This window comes from Sarcophilus harrisii, chromosome 5, assembly GCF_902635505.1.
Source record: "Sarcophilus harrisii chromosome 5, mSarHar1.11, whole genome shotgun sequence".
In the NCBI taxonomy this organism is placed as follows: domain Eukaryota; kingdom Metazoa; phylum Chordata; class Mammalia; order Dasyuromorphia; family Dasyuridae; genus Sarcophilus; species Sarcophilus harrisii.
In genome coordinates this window covers 286372077-286395174 of record NC_045430.1, presented here as the reverse complement: position 1 = coordinate 286395174, position 23098 = coordinate 286372077, and the positions used below count along the sequence as shown (strand labels likewise).

At 52.5% G+C, this 23098-nt stretch overlaps 1 protein-coding gene across 2 annotated transcripts in view; it reads left to right on the top strand.

The window, feature by feature from the left end:
* The window catches only part of GLCCI1 (glucocorticoid induced 1), a 32217-nt gene that overhangs the window by 1164 nt on the left and 7955 nt on the right, over positions 1–23098 (top strand). The window contains exons 2-5 of one of the 2 annotated variants that reach the window (XM_031940749.1): positions 14639–14790; positions 16409–16495; positions 19350–19469; positions 21539–21670. In XM_031940749.1, the coding sequence (XP_031796609.1) occupies positions 14639–14790; positions 16409–16495; positions 19350–19469; positions 21539–21670 (491 nt within the window). Of the gene's footprint in view, positions 1–14638; positions 14791–16408; positions 16496–19346; positions 19470–21538; positions 21671–23098 lie in introns of both variants that reach the window. The other variant, XM_031940748.1, reaches the window with a different exon arrangement.

Genomic DNA, 23098 nt, shown 5'->3' with positions numbered 1-23098 from the left:
CGTCGGAACGGTGGGGGGTTCTTGGCCCCAAATCCGGGACATTGGGAGTCTTTCATGCTGATCAGCCTGTTCCCCGCTTGTGGGGGTGGGGCCCCAGGAAGACCCCGATTTCCCGAAACTAGGGCTAAGTGGCGGAGCGGAAGGGGAAGGAGTTGGTTTGTTTCTTTCGAAACTTCTCCCCGGTGGCTCTTGCCAGAGGCATCCGAAAGTAAGGCGGCTCCTCCCTGCAGGGGCTCGTGGCTGGGGAGACTCGCTCTCCTCAGACTTGTTCCAGTTGTGGAAAACCAGAACCCTGAAAGGCCTCCAGTTACTGTGAATGAGGGAGTCCCTCGTTGAGATTCCCCTTTGAACCAGGGACCAGATTTTCCAGAATTAGGGGGAAGATGTGACCCCTGGCGCTCTTCCGGTGCCCATGGCTGGACTTGGCTGCTGCGGAGGGGCCTCCCAGGTAGCTGATGGATGGCAAGGGCCGCCTGGGTTCTTTCGTTTTGCATGCCCGGAGCCGCGCGCCTGGCTCTGACGCCTCCCATGGGCTTTGCTGGCTTGCCTTGGGCCTGCACCGAGCTCTGGGACTCCCAGAGAGGTCCGTGTCCTTAGCAGCGTTCCTCAGCCCGGGCCCCATCCGGAATTAGGCTTCTCCTCGTGGAAACGGCCTTTGGGAAGCGAGGCTGCCTCAGGCAGGACCTGGAAGGAGGGGGCTTTGCGGCTGGAGCACGCGGCTTGCCCTTCCGTACTGCTGTGGGCTTATTTATGGCCAGCTCGGGCCGCGGAGCAGGCGCTTCGTGAGTTTGGAGGCGCGACTGGTTCATTTTAAAGAACTCACATGTGTGGTTGGGGGCTTTTAGTCTTTGTGCTTTTTTAGGACGCCGGCATGGGAATGCGTCATTAGCCATAACGTGAACGTCCCGGTCATTCGATTGGTCCTGGCCATTTCCAGGCACCGTCCCAGGAGCTGGGAGAAATTCAGTCTCCCTTTGTGACAGAGCTCCTTGGCTTTCATGCCGGGAAAGCCGCTTCCTTCTCCAGTTTCCACACAATGCAGCATCACGTGTGCATGCGTGTATGCCTGGGTGGTGTGTTCACTGTGCACGCATGTGGTTGTGTGTGCATACTGTACATATGTGTGCGCACGCACACGTGTGAGCACATGCATGTGTGGCCGTGTGTGCACATACATGTGTGTGCATATTGTTCATGTTTGTGGCTGTATGTGCATGTGTTTCCCGGTGACTCGCCCCTCCAGCCCTTTGGAACGCCTAGCACACGAGCCTGGGCACAAAGCCAGCCTGGCACACGAGCCTGGGCACAAAGTCGGTGCTCTCACCGACGCCTCAGGAGGAGGCCCCGACATCCCATGGTGGGGACTGGCTGCTTTGCAGAACTTCCCGCTCCATCCATCCGTCACTCTCTCTCCTCGGGGGCCAGAACACCAAGAAAGGCCTGCAGGCATCTGAGAAAGCTCCGGGAGCATGTTGGGGAGTGGGCCCCGAGTGCCCCCAGCCCTGCAGGGGCGGTGGTCCTTGCCTCCCCTTTGCCCCTTCTTCCTTTTCTCACTCAGACGGCGGACTCCTTGGGGGCAGGAGCTGCCCTCCTCCCTCTCTGTGCCCTTAGCGCAGTGACTGCAAGTGCTCCCTGGAGGCTTGAGCCTGGGGCCGCTTTGCCTGTTGTTCCCGGCTGGGAGCCAAGGGCCGGAAGAGGCAGGCAAGGGGCCGGGGGCCGGGGTAGAAGTGGATCAGGGGCGCTTAAGCAGCCCGCTCCTGGGCAGAGCCGCCAGGGCCCTCTCTTGGTGGTCTTCGGTGGACACGTGGCGCCTCCTGCGCTTTGGACCGAGCCGGGACTTTGTTCTCTTTTCCCCAAGAAGCGACACCCTGGGAGCAGGAGCTTCCAGCTCTCCCATGGCGGGCTTGGGGCCGGGGCCGGAGCCATCGGCAGCCGTCCCCGCGTCGGGCGTCTTCAGTTGGGCGCCTTCAGTTGGTCCCAGCAGGCTCTTTGGGAATGCCCAGCGGGAAGCTCTCGTAGGAGAATCGTGGGTGAGAAATGCAGCAGAGGCCGGGTCTGGGCCTGGGGACGGGCCAGAAACCAGCCTCATCCGGAGCCAACTAGACCCACTTCACCACGTCCGGGTGCCCAGCAGCTTTTCCCTGGCTCAAGCGGCAGAGAATCGACGGCCAGCCTCGGGGATCCCCCGGCAGAGGGGATCAGAAATCGCATGGACTGGCTCAGTCTAGTTAATCCACGTTAAATTAGTACATTTCCTTCCCCAGAGCCCATTCTTGAGAGAAAAAAAGGCCCTGGGTGATCAGACTGCTCCTGCAGGTTCATCTGTTAACTAGCAATACTCCTCACATGGAGATGGGTTTGCCTCTCTTGGTCCTTTGGGAGTGAAGGCCGGCCCTGGCGGGACCCCCGTGCCCAGGCCCCCTTGGCCCCCAGCCATAGGCAGCAGGGACTTTGGACCCTGTCAGCCCACTCCATGTGTGCTGCTTAATTAGGAGAAGTGGTTTTTGCTAAAAATGTCGGGGAGGCACCCCCCCCCAACCCCGGGCACACTGGGTCCCTGCGCTGCCCGGTGGGCTTTCAATCCAACCACGCAAGCAGAATTGTTTTCTTGGGTGGGCCCAGGCTGAGGGGCCCTTCCCCAGGCTTCCCTAGTCTCTCCTTCAGTTTGGACGACTCATTGTGGCCAGCTTTGATGGGACGCAAAGAGGCAGAGGGTGCCCTCCTGGCCTTTGCTTTGGGTCTCAGAAAGCCAGAGCCGCGTCTTTCACAGAAAAGGGGGGTGTCCTTGAGAGAATGGGGCTGTGGTGGAGCCATGGAGACTACTTGTGGAGAGGAAAAGGGCGATGCCCCTGGTGTCGGCTCCACCCCATCAGTTATCAAGGAAGAAGTTGTAGGTGTCTAAACTGTGGCTGGAGGGCCGGAGGCGGCCGGGCTGGAGGTGGTCATAGGGACAGAGGCAGCGGGAAGGCCAGAGGTGGTCAGGATGGAGGCAGCCAGAGGGCCGGCCACAACCCCCTGGAGGCCTCCCACGCCTTCGGGAAGTGGCTCTGGCCACCTTGCCTTCGGTTTGTTCTACTCCTGACCTCTTGTAATGGGGTATTCCCGGGGCCCCCCGCTGTGGGGGAGGCAGACCCAACTCTGAGTCATGGTGAGCCGGCGTTCCTAGACCCCCTACTGGGTCGCAGACCCCAAGCGAAGAGTCTGGCTCCAAGCCCATGTGCTCATGGCCCTGCACTCCCCCTGCCCAGGTTTCCCTCCCCAGATTCTCCTGAGTGGGCACCAGACATGAGGGGCAAGGGCAGGATGGGCTGGCATAACTGGCAGAGCCCCAAACTATGTTGGGGGAAGGAGAGGTTCCTCCAAGCTGGTAGGGAAGGGCCTGATAAGGTGGAGGGAACATCTGTCAGGCCCTGTGAGGTGCCACCTCCTGCCTACCACCCTCTTCAGGGGGCACTTGGAAGAGGGGAGGGCTCTGAGCAAAGGAGGGAAGAGGAAAGGGAGATGGGCAGACAGGAGGTGGAGGTAGTCCGACTCTGGGAGGGGGCCCTGGCAATCCTGGAAATCTGGAGACCCTCCTTAGCCAGGCCCTTGGCTCCGAGTGGCGCCAGGACTGGGGACTGGAGAACCACCTGTTTCTTAGCAAGCCCATGGCGTGGCATGTGGGGAGGCCCCACGAGGTTTTTGTACCTGCTTTTCATGGCCAGCTCCATGGCGCCCATCGCGCCTGCTCGGGCCTCCCTGCCCCCGACCATGGCCTCGCCCTTCTCGGAGCCTCGCCCTGCACAGGCCCACGGTTTCTGAGCCAGAAGTCTCTGCCCCTGCCCACCTGGCACCTGCCAGGGCACGGCCTAAGCATCATTTTTTCCTAGCCCTGGGTTTTAGGGACTTGTGCCCACCGTGCCGTGTGCCAAGCTCTGGGCTAAGTGCTGCCGGAGGTAGAAGGGTGAAGAGGTGCTGGCCCTCTGGGAGCTCGTGATCCCACATGGGGGACTCGGGCCCTAAAATGCCGTCGGCAGGCTACCTTGGGGAAAAGCAGCAGCGGGGGCTTGAGTCATGGGTGGGGAAGGGTCAGCAGGACCTTGGCTGGGCTCGAAGGAAGCTGAGAGGTTGAAAGGAGGCAGGGAAGTGGGGAGGCCGGGAGGGGAGCCACCACGGGGAGGCCGGGGGGCTCAGAGGACGGGGTAGGGTGAGCCATGGCCACAGGGAGGGCCAGACAGACTGTTGGGGTTGCTCCTGGAGGCCAGAGGGGCCCCCCGGTGTTGTGCAAGTAGCTGGTGGGCACGGAGGGGGCAGCCCCCCCGCAGCTGTTCAGGAGTCCAGGCAGGACCTGCCCAAGGTGGGAGCAGCGTGAGAGTGTGAGGGTCCGGCGATGTGGGGACGGGGACCGTGGCGGGACACTCGAGAGTCATTGGGTAGAGAAGGTGACCAGGTGGCTGGAATTAGAAAGGAGAAGAGGAAATCAAAGCAATCTCAAGTAATTATTTTGCTAATAAATTTAGCTCTTTGAGTGAAATGGAAGAATATTTGCAAAAATGTAAATTGCCTAGACTAGCAGAAGAGGACGTGGACTAGCTAAATAAACTAATTTGGGAGAAAGAAATTGAACAAGTCATAATTGAGCCTCCCAAGAAAAAATGGGCCAGATGAGTTTCCAAATAAATTCTCTCAAACATTTAAGGATCAGCTAATTCCAGTATTAAATAAATGATTTGGAATAATAAGCAAAGAAGGGCTCCTACCAAAGTCCTTTTATGAAACAAAGATGATATTGATGCCTAAACCAGGAAGAGTGAACACAGAGAAATCAATAGATGCAGAAAAAGCTTTTGATTAAAAAAACCCCACTCATTCCTATTTAAAGGACTTAAAAGCCCAGGTAGAGATGTATTTTCCCTTCAAATGATAAAAAGCATCTCCCTAAAACCATCAGCAAGCATTATTTGTAATAAGGATAAGTTAGAAGTCTTTCTAGTAAGGTCACCTGTCACCAGTATTATTTCAATATTATATTGGAAATCCTAGCAATAACAATAAGAGGAAAAAAGAAATAGAAGGAATCAAAATGGGTTATAAGTTAAAAAAAAAAAAACTATCTCTTTTTATAGGTGATAATATAATATATATATGGAGAATCATAATAAACTAAAAGTTGCAACAACAATTTTAGCAAAGTAGCAGGACATAAAGTAAACCCACATAAATCATTAGCATTCCTATATGATCACCAACAAACCCCTGCAAGAAGATAGTAAGAGATACCCCATTTAAAATAACTGGAGACAGTAAAAAAACAAAACAAAAAACTTAGGAATACACCTGTGAAAACAAATTCAGGAACTATATGAACAAAATTATTTAAAAAAAAAAACACACAACCCTTTTTATCCAAATAAAGTCAATTTAAAATAATTGGAGAAATATCGTTGTATTTATGGGTAGTCAGGGCCAATATAAAACAAATGACAGTGTTACCATATTCTATTTATTCAATGTCATCCCAATTAAATTACCAAAAAAATTATTTTACTGAATTAGGAAAGATAATAACAAAATTCATTGGAAGAACAAGAAATCAAAAATATCCAAGGAACTAAAGAAGAAAATGTAAAGGAAATAAGGTTAGCAGTACCAGCTCTTAAAACTACACTATAAGCAGTAATTATCAAAACTATCTGGTACTGGCTAAGAAATAGAAATGGAGATTAGTAGAAGAGAGTAGACACCTCAACAGCAAATGACCATAGTAACCTTGTGTTTGACAAATGTAAAGACTTAAGTTTTAGGAATGAGAATTCATTGGGGAAAATTGTTGGGAAAACTAGAAAACAGTCTGGCAGAAATTGGATATAGACCAGTATCTTATGCCATTTACCAAAATAAGGTTAAAATAGATAACTGATCCTGGGTCTAAAAGGACATATTACAAGAAAAATTGAAGAACATGGAATATATTACCTAGCAGACTTATGGACAGGTGAACAATTTAGGAATGCACAAGAAATAGAGCATTGTCCAATATAAATGGATCATCTTATTATTTCAAATTAACAGGCTTATTACAAAGAAAACCAATGTAACTAAGATCAAAAGAAAAACAGAATTATTTGGGGAAAATTTATATATAGTAAGGTCTCATGTCTCAAATATGTAAAAACTTTGCCAAATCTAGAAGAAAATAATCATTCTCTAGTTGTTAAATGAGAAAGAATATGAACAGGTAGATTTCTGATGAAAACAAAATCATTACTGACAAGAGGATGCAAATTAAAACAACCTTGAGGTGTCATTTTGCATTTATCAGATTGGCTAAAATGACTAAAAAGGAAAGTGACAAGTATTGGAGAAGATGAGAAAAATGGGGACATCATTTCACTGTTGGTGAAGTTGAGTTGATGCAACCATTTTGAAGAACAATCTGGAATTATACCCAAACTATTATAAAACCGTGCATACCCTTTGATCTGGCAATACCATTATCAAATGTGTGTCCCAAGGTGATCAGCAAAAAGGAAAAGAACCATGTGTTCTAAAATACTGCTAGCAGCTCTCTTTGTGGTTGCAAAGAACTGGAAATTGCTGAGATGGCCATCTATTGGAGAATGGCTGGACCAGTTGTGGTATATGATCGTGATGGAATACTACTGTGTTATAAGAAATGATGAGCTCAGTAACTATAGAAAAACACAGAAAGACCTGCATGAAATAATGAAGAGAACATTGTATATAGTAACAGCAATATTGTGTTTTTTTCCAATTACACATAAAGATAGTTTTCAGCATTTACTTTTTTTAAGATTTTTGAGTTCCAAATTTTTTCCCTCTCCCCAAGACAGCAAGATATTTAAATATATGTATATATATATATTCATATATATATAATATGTGTATATATATATATATATACATATATATAGACGAGTATATATACATATATGTTGTGAAAGAAAAATCAAAACAGAAGGGAAAAACCACGAAAAAGAAAAAAGCAACAAAAAACTAGAAATGGCCTGCTTCAATCTGCGGTCAGTCTCCATAGTTCTTTCTCTGGATGCGGCCTCTTTTTCCATCCTAGATTGGAATTTTCTTGGATTGCTGGATTGCTGAGAAGAATTAATCTATTGTTTTAAGAACAACTTTGGGCAAATAAGTCATTTTAATTATTATAAATACCCAAATTAACTACAAAGGATCTAGGGAGGAACGCGAGAAAGAACTGATAAATAGCAGAGTGGTTTTACATACATACATACACACACATGCACTAACGTGTGTATATATATATATATATATATATATATATATATATATATATATATACAAACATTTATACACATATATTTGTGTCTAACAGCCATCTGTAGGCTGGGGCATTTGAGGAGGGAAGGAAAATATATTAAAAGTGCACAGCAGAGGAAAGGAAATGTAGAAGGAGCTTTGAAAATCACCAGAGCTACTTACACAGATTTTCAAAAACAGTCAAGTGAAATGTAAATTCGTAGCTTTGTAGGGAATCCTCCTTTTAGGGTGTGCCGAAGGCTTGGAAATGTTCTTTTTTTGTCTATATATTTTAAGTTTGAAATGAAAAAAGTTTAAATTATTTAAGAAGCTGATGAACATGAAAAGAAAGTGAACAGGGAGTCTGGAAGAGGAGGGGCTGGGTGCCAGAGTTTGGGGTGGTCTCATCAGTGGCCAAGTTGGGGTCTGGAGATGAGCAGAGATGTTCCCAGAAGGCTTAGCTGAGAGGTGGGAAGGAGAGGAAGGGCACAGGAGGCCCCGGCACAAAGTCCTGGAGGGTGCCTGCCGCTGGGTCCCGGGGTCCTTTCGGCAAGTCTGGCTCTCCGTGACTCCATTTGGCAGAGGTGTTTGGGGGGGGTTGCCATTTCCTTCTCCTGCCCACTTTACAGATTGAGAAATGGAGGCAGATGGGGGTGCTGGGGCTTGCCCAGCTGGCATGAGTCTGAGGCTTTGTGCCCCCTGGTGCCCCCTAGTGCCGGTAGAGTCCCTGGGAAGTCAGTGCTGGTGCTCCCACTTATCCAAGGCTTGGTATTCCCCCTGAGCTATCCTAGAAGCCTTTTCTCGCCCCACTCCTCCCCTATCCCACCTATCTCAGCTTATTCTGTTCGGACTCGGCTCTGGGTGTGTTGTCCCTCGGCGCCTTCTGCCCCCAGTCCAGGGGAAGGTCCTGGAGGTTTGTCCTTGTGTCCTCAGCCCAAGAAAGTAGATGCTTTATATCGGCTTGGATCCGCGTCCCCTTTCACCTCTGACCTGGCCTCACCTCCGCATTATTTCTTGGACAGTGCCGATCTGGAGAGAATATCCCCTTTGTGGAGGCCGTGGGCCAGTTCCAGATGGGTTCTCCCACATCTTCAGGCCTGGTGGAAATTCTCTCTGTGTGTTTCAATTTTCTTTTTTTAATTAGATTTTATTTTTTATTAAAGCTTTTTATTGACAAAACATATGCATGGGTAATTTTTCAACACTGACCTCTGCAAAACCTTCTGTTCCAACTTTTTTCCTACTTCCCCCAACCCCTCCCCTATATGGCAGGTAGTCCCATACATGTTACATATGTTAAAATATATGTTAAATCCAATATATATATCCATATTTATACAGTTATCTTGTTGCACAGGAAAGATCGGATTTAGAAAGAAGGTAAAAATAACCTGGGAAGAAAAACAAAGATGCAAGCAAACAGTAACAAAGAGTGGAAATGCTATGTTGTGGTCCACATTCATTTCCCAGTGTTCTTCCCCTGGGTGTAGCTGGTTCAGTTCATTATTGCTCTATTGGGACGGATCAGCATCAGTTCATGTCAGTCTCCCCAGGCCTTTCTGAAATCCTCCTGCTGGTCATTTCTTACAGAACAATAATATTCCATAACATTCATATACCACAACTTATTCAGCCATTCTCCAATTGATGGGCAGCCACTCACTTTCTGGCCACTACAAAAAGGGTTGCCACAAACATTTTTTGCACGTACGGGTGCTTTTCCCTTCTTTAATATCTCTTTGGGGTGTAAGCCCAGTTTATGTGTGTTTCAGTTTTCAAAAGTATTTTGTTTTCCAACCACATGTCAAGATAGTTCTCAGCATTCGTTCTTGTAAGACTTTGTGTTCTGAATTTTTCTTCCTCTCTCCCTTACCTTTCCCCTCCCCAATATGTGCAGTTCTTTAAAATATAATTTCACATTTGTCTTGTGCCAAAAAAATCAGGCCAGAAGGGGAAAAAAATCACAAAAAAAGAAACAAACCCAAAGTGAAAACAATGTGATCACACTCAGTGTCCATAGTTCTTTGAAGGTGAATGGCATTTTCCATCCTTGCCTCGAGTCACCACATTGTTCAGGAGAGCTGTGTCCATCAGAATTGCTTTGTATAATCTTGTTGCCGTGTACCATGATCTCCTGGTCCTGCTCATTTCCCTCAGCATCAGTTGGTGTGAGCCTCTCCAGGTCTTTCTGAAATTATCCTGTTGGTCGTTTTTTACAGAACAATAATATTCCATAACATTCATATACCACAATTTATCCAACCATTCTCCAATTGATGGGCAGCCACTCAGTTTCCAGTTTCTGGCCACTACAAAGCGGCTGCTACAAACATTTTGCACATGTGGGTACTTTTCCCTCCTTTAAGATCTCTTTGGGAGTTAATCCCAGTAGAAACACTGTTGGGTCAAAGGGTATATCATTTGACAGCTGTTTGGGAACAGTTCCCTATTGCTCTCCAGAATGGTTGGATCTGTTTACAACTCCACCGACAATGTATCAGCAACCCGGTTTCCCCATATCCCCTCCAACATTTGTTGACATCTTTTCCCGTCACCTGATGGGGATTCTCAAGAAGCTGCCTTTGGGTGTGTCGGCAGAGCCCATGCCCGTGGACCCTCATGCTGTTCACTGACAACATGAGGAAGCTGCCCTCTTGCCTCGGTAGCGTAGCTCCTTTTGGAGGTTTCCTAAACGCAGATTTTTGCATGGAGTGATTTTCTTTTGTGATGATGCTCTGGGTCCAGGGGACCGGTAACCATATGGATTCTGATTGCTTCCAGTAAGAGAGACTTAGGAACGGGCTGATCTCTTTTTTCTTCATTGATCCTTGTAGCTGATGGAAATGATGGGGTGATCAGGAGGCAGGCTTTTCCTGAGAGAGACCCCTGTGTCTGCGTGTGCGGTCAGTGCCGCCGTTTGCATGGCGAGTTTGGTGTAGACGGCGCCATGGCTATGCCATGAGTTTCACTTTTTTCTGTGATTGCTGCAGGCCAGCCTTTGAGCAGAGCGGATGGTGGTCAGGGGTGTCCCAAGAGCAGGTGCTGGGGGCTGTTTCCCAGGCAGCCTCCTCCCTCGCTGCAACAGCCTCGGATCTTACAAAATAACTTTCTTCTCATGGAAACGATCAGGTCCCTAAACTCACAGCTCCAAGGCTGGTATTTCTGCAGTTCCTCGGTGCTTGGCAGAGCCTGGGAACCCTCCAGGGTTTGCTGCCTCAGGAGTGCTCACTGTGCGCCGGGCCGGGCCTGTGACTCCTGGGAGCTCCTGCTGTGCAGTGGCGCTTCGGAGGAGCCGGAGCCCACCGAGGTCAGGGGGCAGCGGGCCCTGTGGCCCGCCCCTTGGGGACACCCAGAGAGACCCTGCTCTGGGCTTTGGCGGGTCCGGGCAGTCCGGCCGATTCTCTGGCCGAGCAGACCCTGGGCTCGGGTGCACCCATAAGCACAGCGCCTGGGGGTTGGGCCTTTCTCGGCCGACGTGGGGTGCCCCTGCCCTGCCAGAGTGGCCGTCCAGCCTCTGCTCTGGCTGTTCCTCCCCCCGCTGGACTCCACTTAGCCCCTAAGCTCAGGAAGGACTTGGGAGGTTTGAGACACAGGCTGACTTTCTGATGCGTCCCAGATGGTGCTCTCTGTCGCTTGCTTTTCCCTCAGCCTCCCTTTGGGGGCACTGTCGAGACCTTTTGTGAATCGGGTCCAGCTTCTAGGGAGGGGATGACAGATGGCCTTTTCATGGGAGAGATGACCTTGGATCTGTCCCGGTTCCCTCTGTGCCGTCCTTAGGTTGGGACAGATGTCCAGCCGAGGCCGGTTATTTTCCTTCCATGGTTTTGGCCGTGCTCCTGCTTGTCAGGGAGGACGACGGAGCTGTGCCGACCGGATCTTGTGCAGCACATCCTCCATGTGCCCAGGCGAATTCTAACGCCCGCCAGACCGGCGAAAGGCCGCGGGCCGTGGCCAGCTTGGGCACGGACTTACTGAGGCTTCTGGGGTTTGGCGAGGTAATCCCCCTGCCAGGTGAGGAGGAGCCACAAAGCGACATCTGAATCTTTCAGATCAAATAATAGTCGCAAAACCAGGAACCCCACTAGGCAGAGCTGAGCCCACCCCACGTATTCAGTCCGAGAGAGCCGAACTTGGCGGCCTGCTGCCCGTGGAGGCATCTTGGGGCTCTCTTGGTGGTCTTGGGGAGCTTGTTCCCCCCCATCCTATAGGGAGGCATCAGCCCCGAGCATTCGGGGCTGAAGCACGGTGGGAAAGTGCTGCAGACTCTTCCCTTTGATGTCTCCAGGGAAATTCATTTCCAGTTGACTGTGTACGTGGGAACCGTCCTGGCAACGGGCATCAGTACCATGGCACAGTAATCACAGTTCCACGGCACCTCCAAGTTCAAGTGCTTCGTAGAAGCACTGTTCCGACCACAGTCACTGTTTCACAGATGATGAGACCGAGGCGAGCACGTTGAGTGACGTGCCCAGGGTGACATCAGTGTCCGAGCCCAGCTTTGGATTCAGATTTTGCGAGCCCCGAGTCGTGGGCCCAGCCCGTATGGGGCAGAAAAAGGGACTTCCAGGTTCTCCGGCGGCGGGCAGGAGCTCCGTGTTTTCTTGTGGACTCAGCAGGCCGGAGTAGACACTGGTCAGGCCAAATAGAAGCAGAGGTTTGTTTTTGCCCCACTAAGGCCAGTGGGTACTTTATTTACTTTATTGGTGCGCAGTGCTGCCCTCCCTTTGTAAGCTTCCTGCCGTGGCTTCCTTTCCTTACTCCTTTCCCAGGTTCTTAGATCTCCTTGTGTTTTCCAGGAAACGGCCTAGTACGTGGTCAGCCGGGATCTGTCTCCTCGCAGGAGCTCTTGGTGGGGGGGGAGGAAGGGGAAGGTGTGCTTCTCCCTGCCAAGTACTGAGGGTACTTCCGGACTAATAGGAACACCTAATATTTTCCCTTTTGACTCATTTGAGATGAGGCAATTCCATAATAATTAGGGAAATATTTTGATTGCTCGATTCACAACTAAATAGAACCTCTAATCACAACTGTAATCAGGAAACAGTTTGTTGTACTGAAGAAATAATTCATGCATAGCCATCTGCATTTCCACTCCTGCATTAAAATGCTCCAATGTCTACTGGAGGGTGAGGAGGCAGAGGACAGAGGCGAAGGTCGGCGGCAGACCGTGGTGGGAGCAGAATGTGGAGAGAAGCTTTGGTGGGAGATGGATTCTCCAGTGTCTCCTTGAAATTATCCCCCCACTGTTCAGATTAATAGAACAAGAAACAGAAAACTTAAATAAATGAATCACAAGAAAAGAAATTAAAGCATAAATGAAATCCTAACAAATACTCCTTAAGGCCTAACAGACTTACAAGTAAATTCTGTCAAACCTTCAAAGAGCTCATTCCAATGCTATATAAACAAAAATATAAAAAGGGATCCTGCCAGTTTCCTTCTGTGATACAAATGTGGTCTTCATACCTGAAGCAAGAAGAATAAAGAGAGTGAGAAAACTTCAGCAGTGCCCTAATGACCACTGAAGCAAAAGTTTTAAATAACAGATTAGTCAAGAAGCTCCAATGGCATCTAAAATCAAGATTATACCAGTTGGGCTTATACCAGGAATTCAGAGTTGTCCCAGTCTTAGGAAAACAATAAAAATACTCAACATAACAGCGACTGCAACAAATAGGATTTCAGAGGTGCAGACTCAACCAAACGTCATGTCTGTCTCTATTTAAAAACAACTACCACACGTGCATAAAAAATGCATCAGAAAACTCAGGACTAAATAGACCTTTCCTTGATGTGGTGAAAAGTTTGTGTCTCAAACCTAGATTTCTATGTAATGAGGATGAGCGAGAAGTCTCTGATAAAATCAGGCGTAAAGCCCAGCTGTCGGACAGGCAAAGAGGGAACAAAATCATCGATTCTTTTGCAAATGGTATGAGGGCTCACACAACCCTGATTCAAGTAAAAATTAATGGTAACTATAACTTCTGCAAAATTACAGGATAGAAAGTAAATCCATATAAGTATCCACCACTTCATTTTGCCAATAAAACCCAGGAGGAAGGCATTGAAAGAGAAATTCCATTCCAGATAACCAGAGAGTAATAAAATAGTGGAGAATCTCCTGAGGAAGATACACTCAGGGATTGCCCGGATGCAGCTAAACAAAGCATCCTTTACAGAAATAAAGGCAGATCGAAAGTCATTATAGGAATATTAATTATTCATGGTTAGGATGAGCCAATATCGTAAAAATGCCAATTCCGCCTAATCTATCTATTCACTGTACCGAAAAATTACTTTATAGAGGTAGAAAAATTGGAATTCGTTTAGACCAAAGATCGGGAATCTCAAGGAAAACAATGAGAAAACAGTAGGAAGGAAAGGGACTTGGTAAGACCTGATGTCAAACTGAACTCTCAAATTGTAATGAAAATGATGTCATGCTTGTTCGCACCTGATCGGACTAGATTCAGTGCGCGTTTGATTGTGGCTTCGTTTTTTGACACCTTTTAGGATTTTTTTTACACACACCCGCCCCTCATTCAGTTATGTATGGGATGGGACTCACAGTTTAAATTACCGCTCGGTGCCGGCCGAGGCAGAGAGCCGGGGACTGACGGTCAGAGTCCCCCGGAGGAGCAGCTTGCTCACGATCGGCACAGACTGCCAGCCAAACCGGAAGCCGGGCTGCCGGCAATGGGATTTAGACGGGGACCTCGTACCGCTCGCTAAGAGAGCCAGGCAGGGCAGGCCAGTGGGGAGGTCACTGTAGCACTCCGGACCCCCAGTGCTAAAAAGGACCCCCGGGGACAGCACTGGGCCGGGAGGAGACTAGTGAGGGGAGTCTCTCTTACCTTCTCTGCTTTGTCTGGTGGCCACTAGTCTTGGGGTGGGGTCTTGGTTGGGGCTGCTGGGTAGAGACCTCTCAGGCAGGGGACAGACGCCAGCCCCAGGACCCTGTCCCTAGGTGGCCCCCGCTCAGCCTTCTGGCCCCTCCTCTCTTATCCTCCTTCACAACTGGGCGACGTGATTCCCCTATTTGTCCTCTGAAATTGTCCTCCTCGTAGAGCTTTGGGGGTGGGGGCTGTCTTGGGGGACAGGGCAGGGAGGGCCACTGTTGGGGGACTATTGTGAAGGGGCTTAATTGGGATTAATTGCCATCACTGGGGGGCACAGCTGTTTGGGGGGCTGCCATTGGGGGGGGCCTGCCATGGGGAGGCCGCCATTGGGGGCTATTGTGGGGGGCTGCCATGAGTGGGCTGCTATTGGAGGGCCGCTGTTGGGGGCCCCTGGCTTCCGGTCGTCTGCTGTCTTCCTCCTTCAGACAGGTCCCAGCCCGTTTGTGTCCGGTTTGTTCTTGCAGGTGACCGGCCCCAGTCTCAGCACGTGAGGACCTCCAGCTCCATCAGACGAACCTCTTCTCTAGATGCCATCACGGGACCTTACCTCACCGGGCAGTGGCCGCGGGACCCCCATGGACCCTTCCCCTTGTGCATGAAAGACAAGGCTACTCAGGTAACGTGTGGGGTTGCTGTGGCTGCTCGTGTGAACCCCCAGTGTGGCCGGGGCAAGAGCCACCAGTCCCCGTAACCCCCCCAGGCCACTCTGGAGCCCTCCTGCGGATCATTTCTTATAGAGCAGTGACATCCCATCACATCCATGTACCACGACTCACTCGGCCATTGTCCGGCTGGGGGGCGGCCACCCGGATTCCCGTTCTTTCCCCCCACAAAGGGGCCGCCACCAACACTGTTGCACATATGGGCCCCTTTCCCTCCTTTAGTCTCTCTCTGGGATACGGCAAACGCGGCTGGGTCAGAGGCCGGATCCGCTCACAGTCCCACCCACATACGTTAGTGACTCGGTTCTCTCCCACCCTCCGACGTTTGCCTGTATCTCTTTGTGCCCTCTCGGCTCGTCTGCAGGCTGGGCCGGGCGGGTTTCAAAGGAAGAATTCCAGGTTGTTAACAGTTAATGGGGGAAAATGCTTTGAATCATTAATACTCAGAGGAAACCAGATTGAAGCAAGTTTGAGGTTGCCTTCACCTGCTAGAGTGAGAGGAGAGTGGCGACGTTGGCGGGTCCGCGAAGGCCAGTGTTCTCGGCTGAGAACTGCTCAGAGCTCCCCCCAGTGACCTTTGGGCACAGAGCGCCAGGGTCCTTTCTGGGGCCGGAGACAGAGAGCTCGGTGGGGGTCCTCCCTGGCCGGCATGGCCGGCAAGTGCTCCCTGGCAAGGGGTGGACGGCCGAAGCTCCTGGGAGGCCGCTCCCCTGCACGGGAGGGAGTGGGGGGGATCGCGCTTCAGGGAGAAGGGCCCCTCGCTGTCCTGGGAGGCACCCGCTTTGTGGGCCCGTGCTTGGCAGGCCGTGTGTCTGGGCCTTGAGGGATTTGTTCTTGTTTTTTATTTGGGAACGAGCATTTATTACCTCCAGCCCAGCCCCATCGTGGGCTCCCCAGCAGGGGAGGGGCAAGCGCAGGCTGCTTGGGGGGGGGGCTCTGTCAGAGCTCCCCAGCAGGGGAGGGATGGGCGCAGGCTGCCTGGGAGGGGGGGTATCTGTCAGGGCTCCCCAACGTCCTCCACCTCCTGCAGCCACCTGGCCAGGTAGTCAGAGGCTCCTACGACCTAAGTGCAGCTTTACTTGAAGCCACTTAGTGCGATTTGGAGAGCTCTGGGGGAGACCCAGGTGAGGGATCGCTTTACCCGCCGGCTCAGCAGCATTTAAACGGCCAGGCCCAGGAAGGTCCCGTCTCCCCCATTGTTGGTGGTTGGGCAGCGGGCGGAGGGCAGAGGACAGAGGGTGGCGGCGATCTGCCCCTTTTCTTTCTTTGTCCGAGGAGTGACGGCTCCTGCAGACTTGGGGAGTCCATTTTCTGACCCCTCAGCCTTCTCTGCCCTCCTCCCTGCTTCGGTGCTCTGTCTCTTGTGTTTCTGGGACGTGGAGGGGGCTCCCCCGGGGACGGCGTGGCGCGCTGGCTGCAGAAATGCTGACGCCTCTTTCTGGGTTTTCTGGTGATTTCGCCTGGGTCTGCTCCCGGGGTGGGAAGCTCTGAGATTGCGTCGAGATGGTTCAGTCTTGGGTCGGGGCCATCTCTGGGGGACACAATGACGGTGACACATTTTTCTTCCGTCAGACCCCGAGCTGTTGGGCCGAAGAGGGGTCCGAGAAGAAATCTCATCAGCGATCGGCATCGTGGGGCAGCTCAGATCAGCTGAAGGAGGTGAGGGATCCCTGTGATGGGCGGGGGGGGGGGGGGGGGGGGAAACAGAATCTCCTCAGCTTCAGTGTCCGGCCCAGCTCCCAGGAAGCCCAGAGAGCTTTGGGTGCCTCTCCCCATTCAAATCCGCCCACCTCCCTTTGGCACTTAGCTGATCTCAGCTTTTTTTCTACACCCCCCTCAAATCCATTCCCATATTTCCCAGCAGAGGCTTTGTTCCTGGCTCTGGGGCCTCAGACAAGGCAGTTGAGCTCCGGGAGCTCCCTCAGCCTCCTCCCCACAAGTACTTGGGCCCCCGCGATCCTCCACTGCCCCCGGGGCTCTGGGAGTTGCCCCCTTGTGCTCCCAGGGTCCCGTGCTAGTGGAGGCCGAGTGCAAGGTTCCCCTCCAACTGGAGGGGCCCGAGGCCTTCTGTGCTCAGGCTCCCCTCTCCTGGGCTAGGACATGGCTCTCACGGCTGCATGGAGTGGGCGGCTGCAGTCTGGGGACACGGCCTCAGGGCCAGGCTAAAGGGACGACCCTCTAGGAGAGAGAGGGGGTCCCCGTCACAGCTAGTCAGAGGGTCCAGGTTCCCTCCTCAGGGCAGGATGCTCAAGGGGACACAGGGGCGACTTTAGGGAACCTTCCAGAGCGGGGGGCGGGGGGGCTGGGGTCAGCCTCAGATTATGAGCGGCGTGATCTGGCCCAAGTCACATGGCCTCTGCCTACCCTGGGGTTCTCTACTAGAAAATGGAGCAATGGCAGGAGTAGTGGCCCCTGCCCTACAGGGGTTCTGAGGGTGAAAGGAAGCTGCCTCTGAGACTGTGTGTCCACGGGCCAAAGAGCCTCTCTGGCCATGAAGGGACCCAAGGGACCCTACCTGCCCTTCACCCACGGCCATGAGGAAGCCCACCTGTGGGAAAGGAGGCCCCCCTGTGGGGAAGGCAGCCTGCACCTCCATGGCCATGACGAATCCTACCTGTGGGGAAGGCCCCAGCTCCTGTTGGTGGCCGCCTCCCCCTTTGCGCTTCTGTTCCTTCCCACCTGGCGACTGCCCCAAACCTTCTCTTCTTGCCCCAGAGACTGTCCCCTCAGAATGGAGGTGGCCCCTTCCCTGCTCAGGTGTGCATTTGAATCCCATCCCCTCCTCCTTGTCCCCAGGCTCCGAGGGCGCCATGACCGTCAGCGCGTCCCATTGACTCCACTCCCTCCTGGCGGCTCCCATCGGGGGTCAGACAGGGAGAGTGGGTGTCTCGGGGTGGCCTCTGGGCAAGAACTCCCGCATCAGGGAGAGCCCCCTCCCCATCCTTGGTTTGATAATTCAGGGCCTGAGGGAGTCTGTAAGTTACTGAATGAACCTGATGGTAACTGGAAAATGTTTTAATAAAATGTGAGAGTGGTGGCGGCAGCGGCCGCGGCCTGGAACCGGAGCCGGGGTGAATAAAACCCTTCATGTCTGCAATAAAAAATGGCCTCCAAAAAAGTACATCGCAAAAGATGGGCCGGGAACAGAATGGCAAGAGTAGGATTGTGGAGGAAGCGGAGCCAGAGGAGTATGTGGTGGAGAAGGTGCCGGGGACTGGGAGCCCAAGGCAAACCCCGCTTGTGGGACTCCCCAAAGGTGCAAAGAGAAAGCCGTATCGGACAGCATGCGAGTCTGAAGGGGAAAGGCGCTGGCTCGGGGCTGGCCACAGAAGCAAAGGAAACCTCTTTAGGGGTCCTGTGAGGGCACCTGAGCCGGCCCCTTGCCTAGAGCTCCTTGGGCTCACTCTTAATGTGGATGCGCGCCCGGACTTGTGTCTGGGGCGAGGTGGGATCTCAGCCAGACTCTGAGTTGTCAGCAGTGGAAGCACCATCTCCATCCAGTGACAGCTCAGCTGGGCCGGTTTTAAGTCAAATTAAATTTAAAAATTAGAGTTTTGGGTTTTTTTTTTTTTGTTTGTTTGTTTTAGTTTGTTTTTTGTTAGGGCTGGTCTTTATTTTGCATCAGCAGCACCCGTGACTCTGAACAGGCAAATACAGCTTTCTGCATCTACTCAGCACTTGGCCCGGAAGAGCCTTTGGTACTATGGGATGATTAACTTCTCCCCAGGAGGGAAAAGCTGGAGAAGCGCGTGTTTCCCCAGAGCACTCCGACACGGGTCTGGGCCTCGGCTTTTATTTTAACTCTGCAGCGGCATTATTTAAAGCGCGGGATTGGGGCCAGAAGTTCTCCAAAGGGAAATCCTGGGAAAGCCCTAAGGGGGCACGGAGCGTCTCACCTGCCGTGCCGATGGGTCCCTCCGGATGACTCCTTTGTACAGTTGCTAGTGCCTGGCCACTCTCTCCCTTACTGTTAAAACAGCACCATGGCCTCGAAGAAGGGCTTCTTTTCCCACAGATATCTGCTCCCCGGCCCACTCGCCGTCTCCCACAGGTGCTCGGCTCAAGGGCAGCAGCTGAACTTGGGAGGAGGAAAGCCGGCTGGGGTCCCCGTTTCTGCCTGGGGGGCTCCCCTTCCACGCCCCCAGGTTGTCCTCTCTGTGGGGCAGAGGCCAGCTCCGGCCTCCCTTCTGTCTGTCCTCGGGGCTTGGGCCAGTGTCCGGCACCCAGGAGGCGTTTCACAGATGTGGGCTGATGGGTTGATTGGTTGGATCTCCCTTCATGCTCCAAAGGCACTGCCAGGTGTGATGGCAAACCCGCGGGCGGCGGCAGAGCCAGGGTGTCCCATAGCGGTCCGGGTGGGGGTTGGGGCTGTCAGAAGGGCTACTGCACCCAGGAGACATGGCAGCAGCAATGGGCCATCGGTGCTGCCGTGGGATCATGTGGCTGTCAGAGCGCCGAAATCACCCAGATTTGGGGAGCTCCATTCACCCGCGTCTCCTTGTTTCTCCAGCAGATCGCCAAGCTGAAGCAGCAGCTGCAGCGCGGGAAGCAGAGCAGCGGCCGGCACGGGCACCGAGACAAGGACCGGCACTCCCCCCTGCACGGTCACCCCGCGGCCGGCAGCCAGACGCAGGTGAGCAGGGGGCTGCGGTCTGCAGCGGGGATGGGAACCCCCCCACCAGGGGAAGCCCTTTATATGTAAAAGTTTTGAAAACAAAATCTTCAGAATGCGGTGAGACTTGTTATTACTTCTGAGTCAGCCTTGGTCATTAGTGGAAAACTTTTAAAGGTTTTCTTTACATGGTGTCCCTTTAAATGTAGTGAAAACTCACAGCTCACACCGTATACTGAGATAAGGTCAAAATGGGGGCCCGATTTACACATAAAGGGTGATACATTGAGCAAATTAGGGAGTATGGAAGTTTCTCTGACAGGTCTATGGGGGAGGAAGGCATTTAGGGCCAAACAAAAAATAGAGAGAGCTTTGTGACATGGAAATGGAGAATTTAATTGAAACAAGATTATTACATTTAAAAAGTTTTTGCATGAACAAAATCAATGTAACTAAGATTAGAAGGAAAGCAGAAAGCTGAAAACAATTTTTACAGCAGGTGTCCCCAACAAGATCTTGTTTTTCAAATATAGAGAATTGATTCGCATTTATAATAATACAAATCTTTGCACACTAGATAAATGGCCAAAAGATAGAACAGGCAGTTTTCAGACAAAGAAAGCAAAGCCATCTATCATCATATAAAAATACTCTGAATCACCATTGATTAGAGAAATTCAAATTAAAACGACTCCGAGGGACCACCTCACGTCTGCCAGATTGGCTAATACCGAAGCGAAAATGACAAACGTTGGAGGGAGCGTGAGGAAATTGGACCACCATTGCACTGTTGGAGCGGTGAAGCGATCCAGCCGTCCCGGAGAGCCGCCCCTTGGAACCGTGGCTCGAAGGTTATCGAGTGCGTCGCTTTTGATCCCCAAATACCTCTGCTAGGTCTGCATCCCAGAGAGAGCATAAAGAAGGGAAAGGAGCCTCTGGACCGTACTGATGGCAGCTTTTGGTTTTTGAACCCGATTCCCCATCAGCTGTTCCACAGCTGGACAAGCTGGTGTGATTGTAAGGCATATTATGGTGTTGTAAGAAAGGATGAGCAGAAAGAGTTCAGAAAAACCTGAGAAAACGGACAGGGACTGATGGGAAGTGAAGTGAGTGGAGCATTGTTATTACTTCTGAGTCAGCCTTGGTCATTAGTGGAAAACTTTTAAAGGTTTTCTTTACATGGTGTCCCTTTAAATGTAGTGAAAACTCACAGCTCACACCGTATACTGAGATAAGGTCAAAATGGGGGCCCGATTTACACATAAAGGGTGATACATTGAGCAAATTAGGGAGTATGGAAGTTTCTCTGACAGGTCTATGGGGAGAGCATTGGACACAGTCATGGGCAATGTTGGTCAGTGAAGAAGGGGGACTGACTTGGCTGTTCTCAGCTTATCAGGGTCCTGATAAGACAGTCCCACGACAGCTCAGGAGGAAGCCTCCAGGAAGGGCTTGAAGGCATTGGAATGCAGGGCGAACCTTCCTCCCTCCCTCCTTCCCTTCCCTCCCTTCCTCTCTTCCTCTCTCCCTTTTTCCCTTCCTCCCTCCTTCTTTCCCTTGGTTTTTCTTCCACAAAATGACTGATAAGGAAATATGGTTGACATATTCTTCTGGGGGACGTCCTCAGACATTCTCCCTCTCTCTAGCCTGTTGTTTACTAGCTGTGACTCCCCTTCTGTGAACTCTTACCCCTGACCTTTGCTTTCCCCACGTCCTAGTTTGGGGTGCATCTCCCCCTCCCCCACTGTTAGCTTTTGAAGGCCCAGACCCCGTCTCCTTGACCAAACATACGTGGTGCTGATGGACGCCGACCCAGAGGAAGAGGGGCTGGGGGTGGTTCGTGCCCCATTTCTGCTCCAGAAGAGGCCGGCAAATCTCTCAGCTGGAGACTGATCTGCGCCCACTGAGTGTTGAACCCTCCAGGCTCTCAGCACTCTGTCCCCCACGTGCTTCCTGAGCCCCATGTGGGCTAACTTGGGTTGGGGTTGGGATCCTGAGAGCGGCTGCAGGGGGTGAACGGACAAGAGGCCAGAGGTGCCCTCCCTGCCCCCCTCCCCCCGAGCTGCCACCCATGCTGCTTGTCTTTTCAGGCTGCTGGCTCCAAGTGTGTCTCCGGGCCCAAGTCAGCCGTCTCCCGGGTGCCCTGCAGCGTCGAAGGGATCAGCCCGGAGCTGGAGAAGGTGTTCATTAAGGACAGCAGCGCCAAGGAGGAAGGGGGCAAGGTGAGAGAGAGGGTGGGGGCGAGGGGGAAGGGGGCAAGAGACTGGGAAAAGGGGGAGACAATGAAAAGACAAGGGGGCGGGGGGCAAAGGGGTGGAGGGGATCTGAAGAGGCTCAGAGTGCTGCAGACAGGTTCCTAGTCATGTCTCTGCTGGAGGCCAGACACTGGGGGCCTGCCCTGAGCTCTGTCCCCAGACAGCCCCATGGGGGAGACTCGCACTTTAGCCCACCTGGCTGGGGCAGAGATGCCTTGTTTGGTGTGGGGCACTCTGAGCCGTGTCTCCTGGGCTCCTTGTCCCCTGTGCCCTTTGTCCCTCAGGCCCCCGTGCCCTTGGCCCCTCGGCCCCCGGGTCCCTTCTCCCTCAGGCCCCCATGCCCTGGGCACCTCGTCTCCCGCTGCCTCTGAAGGCACCACAGGGGAGCTGGCTCCAGAGCACTTGTCCCTTTGGGAAGGATGCACCCGCCATGCCTCCTCCTGTGGGTCCTGGGTGGGAGGTTGCCCCATTTGTTGGCACGGGTGGTATCTGAGGGGTCAGGGGGCCGGTTGTGGGCCAATGGCAGGGGAGCTCTGACTCCCCACCCCCGCTGCTCAAGCAAGTTCCTCCTCCATAAAACCGGGCCTGACTTGGTGCTCCCGAGGCCCCTTCCGTGTCTGGAGCTCCATGAACATCCCCTTTGTCTTGGGGGGAGAGAGCAGGGGCTGCCTTGGGTGGGGAGATGGACCCGAGAGCGTCTGAAAGGGAAGCCTGTTTTCTGAGCCACTCCCCCAGTTGTTGCAGAACGCCCGCCCTGGGCTGGGCGGCATCTCTTGGAGCTCCCCTCTGTGGTGCACTTGGCCACAATCTGTGGAGTCGCAGCCTTGAGCCTCTCCAGCAGCCCCCGGCCTCCACGACGCTCCAGGAGAGCGGACCCTGGCTCCTTGGCTCAGGAAGCCCCTGGCTCCCTGTTACCTCAGGACCCGCCCACTGGGCTGCACCAGACCCTGGTGCAAACCTAGCCTCCGACCCTCCCAGTGGTGGGCCCTCAGCTGTGAAGGGGGTTTGGGGGGCCCAGGAGGCCTTCCCGGCAGCTCAGCCCAGGCCTTGTGTCCAAATACGGGATTCAAAGACTTTTGCCCTTTTTGCCCTTTCTGCGCTTTGGGGCTCTCTGAGAGCTTTAAGATGCCTCCACTTGAAGAGGGGGCCGAAGGGTGAGGGCCGGGTCTCCTGATGAGGCTTTGACTCAGCTTTTCCCCATGAGGGGAAACCCGACTGAGAAGTCCCAGGATGACGCGGATTTGGGGGGATGCTTTCTTTCCGCCGGGACCCAGCTGGGCGTCAGGGACAAAGACACCGAGCAGCAATTGGGGCCCCCGGGGCCTGTGCTTGGTGATGGGTTCACACAGATAATTACACCAAACATGGCAGTGTGGTCTGTAAATGGCCAGGCCC